The sequence below is a fragment of the Leopardus geoffroyi genome, chromosome C2 (genome assembly GCF_018350155.1).
Source record: "Leopardus geoffroyi isolate Oge1 chromosome C2, O.geoffroyi_Oge1_pat1.0, whole genome shotgun sequence".
Lineage (NCBI taxonomy): Eukaryota > Metazoa > Chordata > Mammalia > Carnivora > Felidae > Leopardus > Leopardus geoffroyi.
In genome coordinates, this window is record NC_059333.1 from 70,133,772 (window position 1) to 70,151,136 (window position 17,365).

The 17,365-nt window shown below is 41.2% G+C and overlaps 1 protein-coding gene across 21 annotated transcripts in view; it reads left to right on the forward strand.

Annotated features, from left to right (window-relative positions):
- The window catches only part of KALRN (kalirin RhoGEF kinase), a 675,561-nt gene that overhangs the window by 414,508 nt on the left and 243,688 nt on the right, over positions 1–17,365 (forward strand). For all 21 annotated transcript variants that reach the window (XM_045502312.1, XM_045502314.1, XM_045502313.1 and 18 more), the window contains exons 22-25: positions 781–963; positions 2,227–2,345; positions 5,419–5,485; positions 6,053–6,162. In XM_045502312.1, the coding sequence (XP_045358268.1) occupies positions 781–963; positions 2,227–2,345; positions 5,419–5,485; positions 6,053–6,162 (479 nt within the window). The remainder of the gene's footprint in view (positions 1–780; positions 964–2,226; positions 2,346–5,418; positions 5,486–6,052; positions 6,163–17,365) is intronic.

Below are 17,365 nucleotides of genomic sequence, written 5' to 3' on the forward strand. Positions count from 1 at the left end.
CCCTCCCTCCCTTCTTCCCTCTCTCTCTCCCTCCCTCCCTCCTTCCCCCACCTCCTCTCCCTCCCTCCTTCTCCTTCTCTCAGACAAGATCCTGGTAGTGAAAGGGGCAGACTTCACTCTTAAATATGTTAATTGGATTTCTTTAGATCCTGGCCTATGTCAGCTTACCTGTTGACAAGCCCACTTAAGGCCAATACAGTGAAGGGAAGAGAACTAGGCACTTTGGTCCAGAGGCAAACAGGCTGTGTCGCTCACAGGTGGTATGAATTTGAACAAGCCCTAAGCCTCTCTAAGCCTCAGCTTTTTTCATCTTGGCTCAAAAAGACCCCACACCACCTCCTTCCATCCACCTTTTAGAGATACTTTAAGACTCAAATGGATCTCAGATGTGACTTTAACCTATTCTGTGAACTGATAAATATATTAATGTGTAAGATTCTTACAGTAGTCATGATGGCTAACATGTATTGCTTCCTGAGCTCTTAATATCAGCACTATGTTCCAGGCACTGTTCTGAGCATTCTACATTGTCATTTCATGAAATGTTCACAACAACCTATGATGTAGGATTATTATGATCCCTATTTTGCAGGTAAAGGAACTGAGGCACTGAGGATTTAACTAATTTATTCAAGATCTCCCAGCTAGTAAGTGAGAGCTGGGCTATAAACCCAGGCAGGCAGTGAGGTATCTGTGGCTGCTGTGAAGAAAAGAGGGACGGGACTGAAGGGCCATGAGAGTAAATGTAATCTAGTAATTTAAGACCATCTTTTGGGACAGCAAACAAAGGAGAAGGTGAAGCTTCTGATTCAACTGGCCGATAGCTTTGTGGAAAAAGGCCACATTCATGCCACAGAGATCAGGAAATGGGTGACCACAGTGGACAAGCATTACAGAGACTTCTCCTTGAGGATGGGAAAGTACCGGTACTCCCTGGAGAAAGCCCTCGGCGTCAACACAGAGGTAGGCATGGGGGCTGCTTAGCTGGGACATCCTCCCTTCTCTCCCTCTCCATGCCACTGATCTCATTACCATGGAAGGAAGTGGGCTGTCCAGAGCAATCTTTCTGAGCTATTGACCCCTAGAACACCTGCCTTGTGTGGTTTTTCTAGTGGAGGGGATGGATCTTGGTAAGCCGTTGGCCTCCAGCCCCTCATGATTAGTACTATACAGCAAAATTGGCTGGCCAGGGGTGGGACCCATGGCTACAGAACAGTTTTTCTATGTGTAGAGTTAACTGTTGCCTTTGACGATTAAACCCTTTACCTTGGGTTCATCAGTACCATCTTCCAACCAATTATGTTAATCAGCAAATGTTAGGGTCCCCAGTATGCACAATAGTGCTCTTTCAAGAATAAGGGATGCAATTGTACAAAGGCTATTTGACATTTCAGCTGAAAAGAGATACTATTTGCCATGAATCAAGGAAAGACTGACTGTTAATCTCTTCTTTGTAATAGAGGTCAGTAACCTATGAATTAAGAGCTAAATATAGGCTGGCAATTTAATCCTAGGATTTCTAATTCTTAAATCTTTAAATAGGCTCATGCTCTGAAGCAGAGCAGACTAGAGAGTGCACTAGTTAAACCGCTAAAATTGAGGGAAATAATAACATATCCCCCATGCTTTAAACTGTGAGATTTTTTTCTAAAGGCTCCCACCCTGTATACATACAAAACAGTGGTTGAAATAAGCAGGGATGGGCAGCTAGAAAATTTTGTAATTGTTCTATCATTTCGCTTTCTATTTACAAGGGAAGTTGTTCATTTAAATAAAAATATTGGCTTTTATTATTTTCCCTTGACAAATGAAAGTTTTCTTATATCTTTATGTATTTCGGTTTCACACTGTTTTAATGTTTAATAACCAATCTTAGACTAATTTATATGTGTGTGTGCATATAGATAGATAGATTAATTGATTTAATAAGGACTGAAATCCTTGGGGAAATATGACTCTAATTATTAAATATACTTATTGTTTTTCCTTGCTAGGATATTAGCCCTGACCATTTGACTTGAACATTTTATATATTTCTTATTTGGAAAAAAATGTATATTCCTTAAAGAAGAGCACTCGTAGGTGGCCATTTGAGGGATTCCCCATCTTCTGAACTTGCTCCATTATATCTTTCTCCCGTTTTGCCTTCTACCTCCTCCCCTAACTTTGGTGAGTTGCTCTCCCGAAGCATCTCTCAGATGACCTCTGCCATCTCTCTCTGTGTAGGACAATAAGGACTTGGAGCTGGACATCATCCCAGCAAGCCTTTCAGATCGTGAGGTCAAGCTACGGGATGCCAACCATGAAGTCAATGAAGAGAAGCGGAAGTCAGCCCGGAAGAAAGAGTATGTTTTGGAGAGCTTTCACCCAATTAGCAAGCTCCTCTTGTTTTTCTCTGCTACATGACCCTTTTGACAGCTTAATGTGTCCTCATGACCACCCACAGAAGGGTGGAATGGACAGACATGATGCTTCTAGCCACACTTCACACAAATCAAGAATTATAGAGCATTGGATAGTGGAAACAAGGAACCATGCCCACCATATAAAACATTTCTTGATCACTCTGCTTTCTTTATATTGGTGCTGGGGAATTATACATACCCAGAGATCTTGCAAGGGCTTTATGGAAAACGTTTTGACAGATTCATTTTTGGGTAGTGCTGGAAAAAAATAGTGTGTCCTAAAATTAAGAAGCCCAATGTAGTTGATTTTATCAAAATAGAGTAGGACCACAGGTCCCTTGGAGCTGAAGAAACTGAAGCCAGTCTGCAAAGCCAGAGCTTGTGTTTTATCTGGGAAGTGTATTTGTTTGGGCTGCTGTAACAAAGTATGATGAATTAGGTAGTTTCAACAGCAGAAATATATTGTTTCACAGTTCTAGAGACTGGAAATCTGAGATCAAAGTGTTGGCAGAGTTGATTCCTTCTGAGGGCTTGGAAGGAAGGATTTGTTCCAGGCCTTTCTCCTTACCTTCCGGATGGCTGGCTTCAGGTGCACATGGCATTCTCCCAAAATATATACATATTTCTCTCTTCTTTAAAAAAAATTTTTTTTTAATGTTTATTTATTTTTGAGACAGAGAGAGACAGAGCATGAACAGGGGAGGGGCAGAGAAAGAGAGAGACACAGAATCTGAAACAGGCTCCAGGCTCTGAGTTGTCAGCACAGAGCCTGACGCGGGGCTCGAACTCACAGACCGTGAGATCATGACCTGAGCTGAAGTCGGACGCTTAACCGACCGAGCCACCCAGGCGCCCCTATTTCTCCCTTTTTTAATGACACCAGTCACTTTGGAATAGGGCCCTACCTTTCTCCAGTATGACCCAGTCTTAACTATTTACATTTGTAATGGCTATCTCTAAAGAAAGTTGCATTCTGAGGTACTAGGAGTTGGGACTTTAACATATGAATTTTGGGGGAACATAATTCAGCCTGTAACAAGGAGGATAATAAAGAGATCATACTTGGCCAAATCTTCCTGCTGGACTCTCTCAGGGTCACCAAATAGCCAGAGGATGTTAAAGGGCAGGTGGAAAAGAGAACAAAATGAGATGGAGGGTAGTGGAGCTAAATTATGAAGAAAGACGGTCAAGACTGCAGGAAGCAGATGGAGGAAAAGGGAGAGGGTGGAAGAATACCAGAAACCAAGGCAGTAAAATCAAAGATAACTTTTCAAAGCATCTCAGATTATGTTCCTCCTGATTTTCCGTCTTTCCTTGTCTACCAAGTACCTGCAGTGTATAAGAAACTTTGCTTATGTGATCTTACTTAATCCTTTCAGCAACCCTGTGCTATCAGCTGTTATATAAGTAAGGAGTCTGAGGTTTGGAGAAGCAAGTCCTACCTCTAGTAAATGACAAAATCATAACTCAGCTTCTATTTGTCTGACTTTAAAGCTCATGCCCTTTCCACTCTACCAATAGAGTAAGAATATTAAGAGAGTGGCTACTTAACTCCTGCAAAAGGAAATTTTTTTTTAATTAATACTTTAATATTAATAGAAAGACCACTGCTAGAACAGTGTATTGCTTTAAGGAAAATCCCACAAAGGTAAAGGTCCAGGAAAAGATGCTGCTCATTTTCATATTTCTTGTGAAATTCCCCACAGGGGACACTTTAGGGATAGTCATTCTCAAAACTTTCATGTGATGGAGCACCTTCAAATTGGGGCTTTCGTTATGAACTACCATGAAAAACTGACATAGAAAGCCTATAAGATAAATGTGTAAGCATATACTTTGGCAAATTAGACATTACTGCATATCACATGTCAGCTAGGAAGCACCATTTTTTACTAAAAATCTGTAAAAGAAAGAAAATGAAGTAGGTATACTTCAGTGAAGCCACACATCATAAGTTTAATAACTGCCAGAGAGCATTGTGTTGTTTTGGGGCCCAAGTGGAAGGGAGCTCTCTCCTTACAGATGTGAAGCACAAGCTTTGCTTTACGGGAGACCGAAGAGCAGTCACAACATTGTTAACTTGTGCTGTGCCTGGATTTGCTTGCTCAGCTTCACTCACACCAGTCTGTGCTGCAAACAAGCCCCGTTAGAAATAGCATCAACGTGTACAGGATAATCTAGGCCAGAGGTCAGCAAACTATGGCCTGCGGGCCAAATCTGACCCCTCGTCTGTTTCGCATAGTCTGTAAGCATAAAGTTATTTTTAAAATATTTTTAAGTGGTTGAAAAAATATCAAAAGAAAAATATTTTATGATGTGAAAATTGGATAAAATTCTTTTTGTGTCCATAAATAAAGTTTTATTGGAACACAACCACACTTTTTCTTTTCATATTGTCTGTGGCTCCTTTCACATTACAACAGCAAAGTTGCCCACAAATATTGACTATCAGGCTCTTTACAGAAAAAGTGTGCTACCCCCCCCCCCCCCCCCCCCCAGTCTCAGTGGCAGCGTCTTGGGCATCTGTGCCTGGCTTTTAAACCTGGTTTGACTTCTAGTACTGCTACCATTTTGGTAAAAGTCAACAGTTCTATTGAACAGGAAACAGAAATCCTCATTCTGGGAGCTGTGAGACTTCCATGCAGGAAGGTGAGAGTGGAGCTCTCTAGCTGGTGAGAATGAGTATGAGTGTTGCTGCATGTTTGTGCATACATGTGAGCACACACGTGTAATGGAGGACACACGCGTGTCAGCAAAGCATCACAGAGTGGCGAGACTGAGGCAGGAAAGGGAATGAATATGGAGCTAGCTGAACACAAACATGCTGGAGGGATAGAGAACCAATGATAATACTCAGAGGCAAGGAATTTTGAAGAAAGGAAGAGACATGTTGGTAAAGCAGAAAAATGGGGTCATTCAGGAATGTCATAAATGCTGGGGTGGGGAAGGGAAGTTTGAAGGAGGGGAGGTATTCTACCCTGAACCAACTAAAAGCCCATTTGTTTTCTTCTAGATTCATTATGGCTGAATTACTGCAGACAGAGAAGGCGTATGTAAGGGACTTACATGAGTGCTTAGAGGTAAGTCTTGCAGTAATCAGTTCACAGCTGTATTGGAAAAATGACAGCCTTGCCAGCATCAAGTCCTTGAGAAGAGCTCAGTGCTCCTTGTCTTCTCCCGGAGCTTAACACATAAAAGCCAACAAAGGAAATCTTTCTCCCAGAGTCAGTAGTAATTGCAGGGGATTTTAAAATGCTTTTGAAAAGAAACTCTTCTCAGATTGGAGCTAGCCCCAGCTAGCATAGACAAGACTTGAATTCAAAATAAAAACCATGACATACTCAGTGAACTTAAGTTGAGTCTGCAATTTACACCTTCCCCCAGACACACTCAAACACACACGCGTTTAATAAGAGGAATGTGGAGTTTGTACTTTGCTAGAGTCCAGAATGTGAGTTTCCCTAGCAACAGTTGAAGGTAATGGAACATTTGGGTTTTCTTTCTTCCCGTTCTGTTTATTTACCATCTCACTTTTTACACTCCATATGCAAGCCCAGTCTGAGTCTTAGCCCTCCCATGTGAAGACCTGTTTATTTTGTCTGCATTTTGTAGTACTTGCCAGTGATGAAGATGTTGCTATCTTACAGACCTACCTGTGGGAAATGACCAGTGGCGTGGAGGAGATCCCCCCTGGGATCCTTAATAAAGAGCATATCATCTTTGGCAACATCCAGGAGATCTACGATTTTCATAACAAGTAGGTTGGTGGAGGGTTTCCCCAGAGCATACTTAGGGCCATAAATACTCATCATCAGGGCCTCTCAATGAGTGGATCAAAGCTGATTGGCAAATGTTGCCTGGTAATATTACCTGCTACTGCCTGGTGATATTACCTGTTAAATTTTCTTTTTTTTTTTTTTTTTCATGTTTGTTTATTTTTGAGAGAGAGCATGAGTGGGGGAGGGGCACCGAGAGGGGGACACAGGATCCAAAGTAGGCTTTGGGCCAACTGCAGAGAGCCAGATGCTGGGGCTCGAACTCACGAACCATGAGATCGTGACCTGAGCCGAAGTCAGACGCTCAACTGACCGAGCCACCTACGCGCCCCTACCTGTTAAGTTTTCTAAGTCAGTTGCTGTAGACTTTTTTCTCACTCACCCCTATTTTTCCACAATTGTCCAAAATTGCTCATGGAGAGTGAAGTCAAGAATTCGGCAATGTCCCTCCCCAGTTCTCCTTAGGGCAGCATCTTCATATCCAATCAGAATGATAACCAGGCTTTGAGGAACTGAAAGTAGCTTCCCCTCAGCAAAACTGTGGGGAATTCTGACACTAGAATTCATCTAAGGCTAATTATTTTACCTTGTGGGCCATACGTATCAAATTCCATTGAAGTTTTTTTTTTTTCAAGTTAAATTCCTCCTCTGTCCCCAACTACCTGATAATCCCCACCTTCAACCAAAACAAAAACATATGTAAATAAATATATAGATAATCAGAATACCTAATGGAACACATTTTTTGACAGCTTATAGGGAATATCAGTCAACCCTCTATGTTTTGTTAAAATAGAACCATAGGGCCCTAAAGCCTCATAGTTCATTTTGTCCAACTCCCAATTTAAGTATCTTCTCTACAGCATACTAAACACGTTCCATTGTTAACTGAGTCAGCAAGAACATTGGTTGGTTAATTACATAGCCAACAAATGGAAATAACTCAGTTTCCAAAACATAACAAAGAAAGGGAATCTCAAGACGCAAGAATAGTGTTGGTATAAAGTCCTAATGCTGTCTCGGAACTCTATTGAAGAAAGGGGCTAAAGGTCGAGGTTGAATGTTGTAGGATACAATTCAGGAGGAAGTCCTATGGTCAGGCTTATCAAGGCATTTACCAAGTTAAGTAGCCATGCTGGAGATAAAACTACCAGCCCCAAGAGTTCCTGATGAGACCCTATGAACAGGTGAGGCAAGACTGTAGAACAGTACTATCCAATAAAGCTTTCTTCAATGTTTCTGGAAATGTTCTGTGTCCTTGCTGTTTAATACTATAGCCACCAAACTTGCATGGCAGTTGAACACTTGAAGTGTGATCTGTGCTACTGAGAACAGAGTTTTTCATTTTATTCAATTTAACAAATTTAGATGGCAAGTGGCTATCACACTGGACAGCCCAGCTCTAGAAAATAAGACCTCAGTATGGCCCTTTGCTAAGAATAACTAAGAGCAAGCAAGAGTTGGATGTAAAATGATCCAGAGCTCTAAAAGGTCTGAATAGGATGTGGAGAACCACTCTTCTCTTATCAACTCCTGATGATTAATACCCTGTTATGTCATCAAATGGCATCAGTTTTAAAAGAACAGAAAATGTGTAGTTCCCATGACATGATAACCTTGTCAGACTATGAAACCAGTAAGCTCTAAGGGAAAACTTCCTGGAGTACTTAATAGAAGTTCCCAGTCTTTCTTTTCCTTCCTTCCTTCCTTCCTTCCTTCCTTCCTTCCTTCCTTCCTTCCTTTCTTTCTTTCCTTCTTTCCTTCTTTCTTTTTTTTTTTTTATCACAAATTTCAGCACTTTCCATTTGGTTTGTCTGGAAGTCTCCAGACGTAGAAATATTCTTCCTCCTGTCTCTTTAATAAGATCCCAGTAAAGCCATTCTTGACCACTGATCCCCAATTCTGTCCTCTGAGTCCTGCTCAGCATTATCCCACCTCCCTCAGGATATCTGAGAAGACATTGGACTGGTAAGCAGTAAGGCGTATTACTTTCACTTTTTTGATTTATGATCTCTGGAATTTAGTCAACAAGTCTCACTTTCCCCATTTTCTTACCAAACCGATTAGATATAGAAGTCTAGAGATCACAACATGCACTTCCTGTGAGCCCTGCTTTTGCCAAATCAATGTATAAGGGAAAAGAATATTCATTTCAAAGTAACAACCTCTTACTCTTGTTTTGTGATATCACTCTAGTAAGCCATAGTAAGCAGTTTGGTAATTTTTAAGTAGCTGAAACAGCTACCAGTTACAAAATATAGTTCTAAGGGAGCCTGGGTGGCTCAGTCGGTTGAGCGACTGACTTCGGCTCAGGTCATGATCTCACGGTTTGTGAGGTCGAGCCCCGCGTCGGGCTGTGTGCTGCCAGCTCAGAGCCTGGAGCCTGCTTCTGATTCTGTGTCTCCCTCTCTCTCTGACCCTTCCCCACTCATGCTCTGTCTCTCTCTGCCTCAGAAATAAATAAACATTAAAAAAAACAAAAACAAAAACAAAATATAGTTCTAAGAAACCCTCAAGTTAAACCACATGGAATACTACATTCTGTATAGGCATAAATTTAATTATCAAGAACACAGCTATTCAGCAAATGTTACCTATTTATAATGTTATTAAGAAACCAGAAGAAAATAAAAACCAACCTCTGAGCAACCAAAAGAGATATCACAAAGATACAGCTCTTATCTTTTCATAGAAGCACCTTTCTATCTGTCCCAACAACCACTTTACCTCTTGTTAGATTATTTAACAATCTTGTTAGATGGTTAGGTCATTTCCAAGACCATAGCAACTTAGAAGCAGTAAATAAGACTCAAGAACTTGAGCAAGTAATTTGATATTACTAGCGTAAAGTAAAAGAAGATAGATAAACTGCAAAAAAAAAAAAAAAAAAAAAGGAAAAAGAACCCCTGAAATCATGGTGGTCAAGGTCTACTCAGTATTGATTCTCTATCCCAATACAGAGCCCAGAACAGCCACTGTATTATAGTATAGCATAATTACTGATATTAGTACTAATGCTGAGTCATTAGTATAATCTACATTAAAAAGAAAAGAATTCTGCATATAGTAAGCCCTCCACCAAAAAAAATTAATGTTTTAAATTATTCACAGTTTAGGGAACATCCAAGAAAATCAAGCTGTGTATTAATTCTCTACAGTATCTGGAGGCTAAGGCTTTTCTCATATTGTGGGCTTTCCCTTTATGCCATACACATGTTGATAAATTGAAAAAAGCATAACACCTCTAAGATCTCTAATAAATAAGAGAGAAAATGGCAATTAAGGCAACTTTGAAAATGCAGGAAATGTGAACTCCATAAAAGACCATGTCTTTTACTGCATACCCTGGCACACAGTACACTTTAAGTAAATATTTGTTGGATGGATGGATGGATGGATGGATGGGCTCACAGACTAAAAATAGAATTACAGTTTGCAGACTAATGGCTAATGCCACTTAAGTCATAATTCAGTCTTTTGTTTGTGAAAGTCTCAAGATAGGGAAAACCATTAGGTATGTTTTTTTTTTCCTCATCACTACCAGAATCTTAACAATTATAGCCTTCATAGCACATTGATTGAATATCTGAATGAAGGAGTTTCCTGGAGGCTTCTTTTTTTAATTTTTAGTTTTTTTATTTGTGTGTAGTTGACACATTAGTTTCAGGTGCACAACATGGTGACTTGATGAGTTTGTGTATTACGCTGTGCTCCCCACAAGCATAGCTGCCATCTGTCACCATACAACATGATTACAAGGTCATCAACTGTATTTCCTATGCTGTGCCTTTCATTCCTGTGACGTAATCATTCCACAGCTGGAGGCCTGTATCTCCCACTTCCTTTTACTGATTTTGCCCATCTTCCCCATGCCCCTCTGTCTGGCAGCCATCAGTTTGTTCTCTATATTTATAGGTTGATTTTGCTTTTTGTTTGTTTAGTCATTTGGGTTTTTTAAGACTCCACATATGAGTAAAACCATATAGCATTTGGCTTTCTCAGTCTGACTTATTTCATTTAGCATAATACCCTCTAGGTCCATCCATGTTGTTGCACCTGGCAAGTTCTCATCCTTTTTACGGCTGTGTAATATTTCAGTGTGTGTGTGTGTGTGTGTGTGTGTGTGTGTGTGTGTGTGTGTGTTTACACCACATCTTCCTTGTCCATTCATCTGTTGATGGGTTCTTAGGTCATTTCCTTATCTTGGCTATTGTAAGTAATGCTACAATAAACATAGAGTGCATGTATATTTTCAAATTAGTGTTTTTGCTTCCTTTGGGTAAAAATGTAGTAGAATTATTGGATCATGTGGTATTTCTATTTTTAATTTTTTGAGGAGCTTCCATACAGTTTTCCGTATTGACTGCGCCAATTTACATTTCCATCAACAGTGCATAAGGGTCCCTTTTTCTCCACATCCTCTGCAGTGCTTGTTATCTCTTGTCTTTTTATTTTAGCCATTTTGAGAAGAGTAAGGTGGTATCTCAGTGTGGTTTTGATTTGCATTTCCCTGATGATCGGTGATGTTGATCACATTTTCATGTTGTGTGTTAGCCATCTGTATGTCTTCTTTGGAAAATGTCTATTCGGGTCCTCTGTTTATTTTTTTATTGTATTGTTTGGGGGCTTTTTGGTGTTGAGTTGTATAAATTCTTCATATATTTTGGATACTAACTTCCTGGGAACTTCTTAATGGGAGGACCATAGAATGGTCCAAACACCTGTTTGCTTTTCAGGAATACTTATGAAATAGTTACTTTTTAACCTGAAAATATCCAAAGGTTCTTTTTAACCCCAGTTGTTTGCATCTTTACAAAGTTATGGTTAAGTGCCACTAACAGACACATTCCTCTCGTTACTAGTGCACAGTTTAGGTTATCTGCCTATGCTCCAGAGAGTGAGGGAAGGAGGGAGGGAGGGAGGGAGGGAGGGAGAAAAGAATATTGGGAAGTGGAGAGATTGAGCTCCTGAATGAGGTAGCTCATACTACCTGAATGATACAGTTAGCTGAGCCACTAGGAAATTATTACCTAGACCAAGGCTGATATGAAGAATATGTTAAATTTCTCAGTTTGTTAGTGTTGATCTTTTAAATGGTGTCACTTTGAAAAATGACAACCAAGATTAGTGTGTGTATGTGTGTGTTATCATTCTCAAGGACCTTTGTCTATATAAATATTGAACAGAGAAATTCTCAAGCACCAAAATTTCTGTGAAGAAGAACAATACAATGTAAGTAATGGTTTTAGAGAAACTGGAGGTATAAGTGGAATGATACTTAGTTTTTACCCTCTGTTCTCCCCATTTTCATACTATACCTCCTTTTTATAAAATCATAAAGATAATGAAACTTATATACACAAGAACTAAATCCATTTCTATTGTATTTTGCTAAGCATTGCAGGAGCACTCAGGTAAGATAGTATATTCCATAAATAGAGCCCCCAAACAGTAATGGTTTTTTTTTTAAGTTTATTTGTTTATTCTGAGAGAGAGAAAGAGAGAGAACATGAGCAGGGGAGGGGAAGAGAGAGAAAGGGAGAAAAAGAATCCCAAGCAGGCTCCGCACTATTAGTCGTCAGCCTGGCATGGGGCTTGAACTTATGAACTGTGAGATCATGAGCTGAGCTGAAACCAAGAGTCCGGCACTTAATTGACTGAGCCACCCAGGCACCCCCCCAAGTAATGGTTGTTTTTTTTTTTAACCAACTTGCAATTTGTAATTCAAAAAAATTATTTATTTTCAATTTGCCTTTATTAGATTTTCAGCTTCTGTAAGTAAGGACAACGGTTTAAAATGCTTATCACCTTCAGTTAAATCTGAACTTTACTTTTTTGCTTTCCAGTTATTTTTATGTTATTTGTATGTGAGTCTGAGTAATAACATTTAAAAAAATTTTTTTAATGTTTATTTATTTTTGAGAGAGAGAGAGAGAGAGACAGAGTGCGAATAGGGGAGGGGCAGAGAGAGAGGGAGACACAGAATCCAAAACAGGCTCCAGGCTCTGAGCTGTCAGTACAGAGCCCTATGTGGGGCTGGAACTCACAAATGGCGAGATCATGACCTGAGCTGAAGTCGGACATTTAATCTACTGAGCCACCCACACGCCCCAGAGTAATAACATTTTTATAAAATCTCTGCTGTCAGGGCTCTGACGGTCTTCCTCACCATCAAGTACAACTATCTCCATTTACAGATAAGGACATTGAGACCCAGAAAGGAGCCAGTGACTTACCCAGTGTGGGACACCCTCTCCCCCTTTAAAGATCAGGCATAGATCCCAGGAGTTTGGTTTCCCATGTCAGTGCTCTCTCCCCTTCCCCCACTCCATAGACCACCAACTGGGACTGCAAAAGCTGGTTAATTTGATTCATATCTAACCAGCTTCTAGGTGGATCCCCACATTTGAGGAACACTTCAACCCAGTTCTTCCACAGGTATGTCACCAAGGTCCCACAGTCTTACAATAATTACCTGAAAGATGTAATTTTTCAACAAGGGTTGGAAAGGCAAGTGGAAGACTGACAACCAGAGCCACATATCCCTCTGGTACACTTCTTCCCTGCTGGCTTGGCTGGAAGCTTAGATTTGGCCCTGGCCTCTACCCAATGCAGTCCCAGCCTACTGTTTCTGGGCTCAAGGCTGAGGGAGAAGGACCTGAGCTATGTGCGGCTAAGTTGGGAACACTGGCCGGGCCAAAGTCAGCCCACCAGGGTACCAGGTGGGCAAGGTCAGCCAGCAGCAGAGGATGGTGTGCAGCAGTGGGGGAGGAGCTGGGGGAAGTGATGGGAAATAGCAGTGAACCAGTGGCCCAGCCCACAGTTCCATTATCTTCCCAGAGTTCCTTCTTGGGCCAGCCCTGTGCTAGTTGGAGCTAGTACCCAGTGATGAATCAAACGCAGGCTCTGCCCCCTGAGTTCTGGGAATTATTTAGGTCCTTGTAATCAGGGTGGAGGGAAGCACAAATGCAGTTAAAAGGAGCAAAGAAAATAGCTTCCGTTGGAAAAATAGGAAAGGTTTCAGAGAGGGAAGGGCATTTGAGATTGGTTTTAAGTAGCTGGTAGTATTTCTACAACCAGGGATGGCTCCCTTAATGATGGAGGAAACCTTGAAAAAAGGCCTGCCAAGGGAGGAGAGTGGTGAAGTCTAGCAAGGAGGCTGAGAGAGGCAACAGGGAGAAGTTTGTGAGTCAGTCTCAACCCTGGGGGAGGAGTGGGGCAAGGTCCCGGTGTCAGGCTCCCAGTTCCACTGTGTCTTGTGCTTTGAGGTGGAGGAAAGGAGAGGTGGAAGAGGGAAGTAGTTCCGGGCAGAAATGACGTTGACCAGGGTTGGGGGGCACAAAGAAAGGTGGTGGATAGAGAGGGATTAAATACCTAGATAGAGGAGAAGCTAGAGAGAGCAGTAAAGTGAGTGGGTAACAAGAGGAAGAAGAGGGAAAGGAGGGAGAGAGGGGAGGGAAGCAGTAGTCAGGGAGGTTAGAGAGGGGAGGCAGAAGGGAAGTTATGGGGGTGTGGGGGGAGGAGAGATGGAGACCTAGGTAGATAAAGACCTAGACCTCCCTAGGGCTACAATTCTATTTTGGAAGGGAACATCAGCAAGGTATTTATCAAACATGTTTGATCACGAACCAAAGAAAAAGTTTATAACATTATGTCCTGATATGCACATTCTTATACGTAATAGGGAAACTAAATTTGTCAAAATAACACCCTGTGTCTGATGCCTTCTGATATTTGGGGTTAGGTTCTGTTTCACTTTCTCCTTCTCCTTATTTAATGCTGGTTTCCACCCACTAAACCTGCAACGCAGTGGGTCCATCTGCAGCTACAAGGCGAGGAGCTGGCTCCACCCAGTGGTGAGAGAGAGGATGTGCAGCCTACAGCAGTGTCCGCTGGGCCACCAGGCCGCTTCCTGCTTTGCCTCTCCTATCCCTTCCCGACACAAACCCTTGCTTAAAATATGCCCATTCTATGCCTTCTATGCTGCATCTCCCCTCCTAGTGCCCTTGGTATTAGTTTTATCTTATTTATAGAAATCACAGAATTACAAAATATAAAAGTCTGGGAAAAACCTTTAAAGACAATCTAGTTCTGTTCTCCTCCCTTGTTTTATGGAAACTGGAGCTTACAAAGGTCTGTGACCTGCCCAAGCCTATTGGTAGCAGAGCGAAGATTTCAGGTCTGGATAACTCCCTATTAAATCACACTGTCATTTTCTTAACATTCAAGTGTCAGAGAAAAAGGAAGGGGAAGGCCTGCTGTGGTTTTTCTTGGGCCCTAAACCCATACCCTAAGGCATAGCTAACTGCAAGCCCTACACAAGCCATCAGGAGAGCCCATAGAAATTCACCTGTGGTTTTGTTGTTGGGGTTTGTTTTCTCAGTGAGCTGTGGACATTGGTGTTGGTTGTGGATACTGGGGCACACCCAAAGCAAGACAAAGTGTAGCCATTTATGTGGATGCATCAAAGTCATGTTAATTTTAGTTGTGCACACTAACTATTGAGCTTCTGTACCTAGTTGCCGAACAGCACATTCATGGGTATGAATGACATTAAATGTGAGATTTTTTATGCTTATTTTAACATTAAAATAAGCTATAGGTCTAGGCAAATGCTTTTTGGCTCATCTGATCACACAAGTTAAACAAGATTAGAAAGCATTAGCGAAACATATTCAACAGGTAGCAGTGCAGCAAGGTAAATTCTTCTTGAGGTTGGAGCCTGAGGGCAGAAATGTGCTGAGGAGAAGCCCAGCCCTGGACACCTCTCCCCTTCATCTCTAATCTAGGCTGAAATTCCTGGTGTGTAATCAAGGGACAGAGAGGGGTGACTCACATGGCTCAGCCCAGGTGATCAGACTTGACTGAAACACCCCCCTGAATAATCCCACACCTTCCCTGGACTGCACACGACTCCTCATTGGTTTAATAGCTGTCCCGGTATGCTAATCAGCTGTCCTAGCCCCTGCAATCCGGAGCCTCTGAATCTGTCTGGCCACTAATGGATTCTTTAGAAATGATGTCTAGCTCCACTTATATGAAAACAGTAACCAGCCTGGCTTTGATAAGGAGGCAACATCCTGGACTTCCTGCAAAGAAGTGAACCTAAGAGCTTTCTCCGTACCCTACCTCCAGCTTTATTTATATATATATCCTCCTCATTGTTCTTCTCCTCCTTGCCATGGCCTCTACCGTCATTCCCCTTCTCACTACCTCTATCATTCTAACAAGTGCACATGCGTGAGAGTCATTCATACACACACACGTATGTACACACATCATCATCAAATATATAACCCTTTAAATGCGGACCGCCCCCTTGATATAAAGGTCTGTCTGCTGGACCACACTGACGGATGCACTTCTCTAGAATCAGTGAGACCATTGAACAAATTTACCTTTGGAGAAAATAACAAAATCAAAATGACTCAATGTACATTTGGAATGGTGCTGTTTCCACAGTACTTCATCACAGACCATCTAAAAGTTTTTCCATCAATAATCGCTAGAGGTTTCATTTCCCAAGATTCCGTACAAAGCCAGAGGGAAGCATTTTCCTCAGAAAGCGTACAATATATTGCATCATGGTAATTTAATAGAGTAATGACTTTGTTTAGATTGTGACATTCCTTTAAAAGTTGTATTCATTTCAGAAAGAACCCCAGACATTCACACAAACACTTAAACTACTTGCTTTGCTTGTTCCCTCATGATCTACTATGTATAATTATTGAAATGGTGAGGACAAATGTGGCTATAGAAGAGCTGAGGTGGAACATTCTATCATTTGTGAAGAGTGTTGTGACCTCTTATGCTTTAATTTAAACTCATCATGTCCACTTGAAGCAGACAGAATGATATTGATCAGAGTTACATAATCTATCATCTTCATAAGCTTTAAATTAAAAAGCAAAATAAAGTTTAATATTGCCACTTGCCTTCAACAATCACATTAAGATGGTAGTGAATGTCTTACTCAAAGTTATGAATTGATATGCCCAGCACAAAGTAGTTTTTCTAATTCTTAGATTTTTTAATTAAAAAATTAAGTCATACGGAGTCAATATGGAATCTGCCAACTGGAATCTGGGGTAGCTGCCATCAAATGCTGGTCTATGGATTGGATACAGTGGAATTACCCAGGGAGCTTTTATGAATAATACAGCAGCTCAGATCCTAACCCCAGAGGGCAGTGCACAGCCAGGTACAGGGGCCATTAACTAGGGGTTTCCAGGAGTGTTCCTTGAGACAAGGTCTGATACTGCCCCCAAAAGAGTTCCACTTGCAAAGAAGTTTGGGAAGCACTGCACATTATTTACTTCAGAGACTTATAACGTACCTCATCATTTTATAGGATTTTGGAAGCCCTCCAGTAAAGAAACCAGCTTAGCAATATTTCCCAAACTTAAATGATATGTGACCTTGGAATCCAATTTTTATAACACGCAATCACAATTTTCCCAGGATATTTTCTAGGGAAAGGTAATCTAGTATCAATTTTCCAACACAGTCTTCCCTAGGGGAGAGTTCCCTAGGAATGAGTCTCCAGGAATGGGGAAGAGGGTGCAAATGTATGTTTATCAGATGATGACTTTATTAAGATTAGGAAGCACTGGTCCTAAAAAACTAGTAGTTATTTAATGTCTACTGTATGCTAGGCCCTGGGTTGGTCTCTTTACCTACGTGGATTTATTAAATCCTCACAACAACCCCACGAGGTTGTGGTTCAAAGATGCAAAAAATGAGGCGTCGGAAGACACTCCCCCACACACAACTGTGAGTAAGTGTGAACTCTGGCTCTTTAACTTGTGCTTGGCTCTGGGAGGAAAGGAAAATGAGGGACAGGATCAGCAGATGGGTGGGCTAGTGGTCGTTGCTGCTAAAACTTTCATTTTCCAGAAAGGCATTAATTATACAAGTAGTATTCTAGGCATATGATTCATTTTACAGGGCTTTCATTTCTTCAGAATTTTCAAACTGAGCATTCTCTCATAGGTTTTTGATAGCTGCTATCACAAAAAGTCATGATTAGTATATCAGGATTTTAAAGAAAATTCCTAGCACTGTCTTTAGCATCTAGATCAAGGATCAGTTCTGTTGGTATAATTACCACTGTTTGCTTAAATTTAACCTTAAGTGACCAGGTCACTGACCTTGGGTCAAAAGTCAAGGAAAGAAGGAAAG